General features: G+C 61.3%; 1 protein-coding gene across 1 annotated transcript; it reads right to left on the reverse strand.

Annotated features, from left to right (window-relative positions):
• On the reverse strand, window positions 1–2046 carry Tco025E_09101 (receptor-type adenlyate cyclase; the record flags this gene model as incomplete). The annotated part of the gene is made up of 1 exon (XM_029375927.1): window positions 1–2046. A coding segment is annotated over one exon (2046 nt), but the record flags the coding sequence as incomplete, so codon positions are not given.
• Between the last annotated feature and the right edge of the window lie 65 nt (window positions 2047–2111).

Consider the following 2111-nt stretch of genomic DNA (forward strand, 5'->3'; position numbering starts at 1 on the left):
AGCAGCGCAAACTCGGAGAACGCGACGAACACGCGCACGCCGTTCGTGCAACGCCACGTGCCGCGCCACCGCAGCGACGTCGCCGGCCGCAAGGCCCGCCACGAACACGTCGCCCGCCTCCGGCAGGTGCTCCGCCAGCGCGTCGCCGCCGGCCAGCAGCGTCGCGGACCGCAGCGACCCGCCAAACGTCACCAGCGACCGCCGCAGCACCTCCGCCACCGCCGCCGCCTCCTCGCCGCGGACCACCGCGTGCGCCGCGCGGACACCCGTGTCCCGGAGGTACTCCGCCAGCACGAAGAACTGCTGCTCCAGCGTCGGCGACAGGTGGATCACGTGCCGACGGAACCTGTTCAGCCGCGGCTCGAGCTGCAGCGGGTCGATGAAGGCCACACTCCCCACGCCCAGCATCGCCTCCGTCACAACACCCACAACCCCATGAACCCGCCGTGACTGCATCTCCGACTGCAGGGCGTCACGTGCGTCAGCAAGAGTGGAGGGAGGAGAGGCCACGATGATCTCAGCTTCATCCCACGAAGACTTATGGCCGGTAATTGCCACAACAAACCCGTTGTTCAACTCGTCAAATGCACGTTGTGCAACAGCGCTATCATTCATGAGAAACTCCACCCCAATAAGCACCGGCGGCACGTGAGTCGATGTAGCGTTACAATCTGAGGGGTAGAAAGTCATGAGGCCCTCAGCAATTGCCTCTGCGCGGTAGCCCTCCACGAACCGCTTCATGTACACCGCGGTGCCGCCCTGGTTGCAGCGGCAGGCGGCCCCCCGTGCTTCGGCCGCGCCTTCGCACTCACCACCATAGTCGCCAATCACAAGCTCGTCGATTACATACCGGCGTTGGCTGAAGAGAGACTCCATGAACGACTTGCGGTCCCTCACTCCTTTACAGTCGCTCAGCGCCTGCGCCAGCACCTCGCCGGCAACCCACCCATCAACCATCAGCTCCCCGTCACCGTCATTGTTGAGGAAATGCTCCGTGTCATTGTAGACCCCCTGCCCACTGTTCTCCAGGTAATCCCGCATCGCCCCCTGGAAGCGGCCGACGGCATTGTACCATTCGTCATTCGCCAGCGGGTTCGTCCCCGTCGTGATCACCTGCCCGGGCACAAACTTGACACCATCATCAGCCACGGCAGCACGCCACGTGTCGAGAACAGTTGGCTGCAAACCAACGGAGGCCAGCAGGTACGCGCCGGCGGTGCGATCGTCCTTCAGCATCCTCGTAACGAATTCCCCAGTGGCTGCCAGCGGCAAGCCAAACATAATCACAGCCTGCGGCTGAGTCGCAGCAAACCGCTCCCACACATCGTCGAACTCGTTAGGGTCGGCCTCACCACTCGAAGCGGTTTTCACGGCGAAGACGTCGCAGAACTTGTAGCCCATCTTCGACATCACATCTTGGGCCATCTCATACTCCGTTCTACCATAAAAATCACCCTGCAGGTACATGAAGCCCAGCCGAAGCACCCGCAGCTGAGTCACGGCGTAGCGGAGAAGTGCCAGCAGCTCGGCCTTAGGGCTGGGGCGCACAAAGTACACATGGGGGTTCCACCCACGCACCGCACTCGACCTGGTGAACGGGGCAAAAGAGACGAGGTCATGGCGAGACAAAACTGAAAGGGCCACCATCACGTAAGCATCATCAAACTGGGCCAGAAGAACGAGAATGTCCTTTTCTTTCTGCATCACTTCCTCCAGAACGGTGGCGTAGTTGTCAAGCTTCGCTTCCCTTTCGACAACCTCAACGCGAACGTCGTCCTCAGCCGTGGAGTTGTGCGCCATCAGCGACGCATGCACGCCGGCGTAAAACGCAGTGGACATAGAGTCGGCTTTGGTGGAAAAACTTGGCTTCAACATCAAAATCTTCACTGGGGTGTCAGGATCCGCGTCTTGGGCGGCTGCGCTGTGCGGGGGTAACGGAAGCAGCAGCAGCAGAAGGACGACGAGAAGGAGGAGGCACTGCGACGCCGCAGAGGGCCAAGAGACAAAGTGCGCACTGCAGCCACGCCGCCTCCAGCACACCGCCATACTCACCTCTGCCTTGTGATTGTCTTGCTGTGTAGCCTGTAAAATTACTGCCGCAGGAAGAGGAA

Source organism: Trypanosoma conorhini (assembly GCF_003719485.1).
Source record: "Trypanosoma conorhini strain 025E chromosome Unknown Tco_14.4_contig_00978, whole genome shotgun sequence".
In the NCBI taxonomy this organism is placed as follows: domain Eukaryota; phylum Euglenozoa; class Kinetoplastea; order Trypanosomatida; family Trypanosomatidae; genus Trypanosoma; species Trypanosoma conorhini.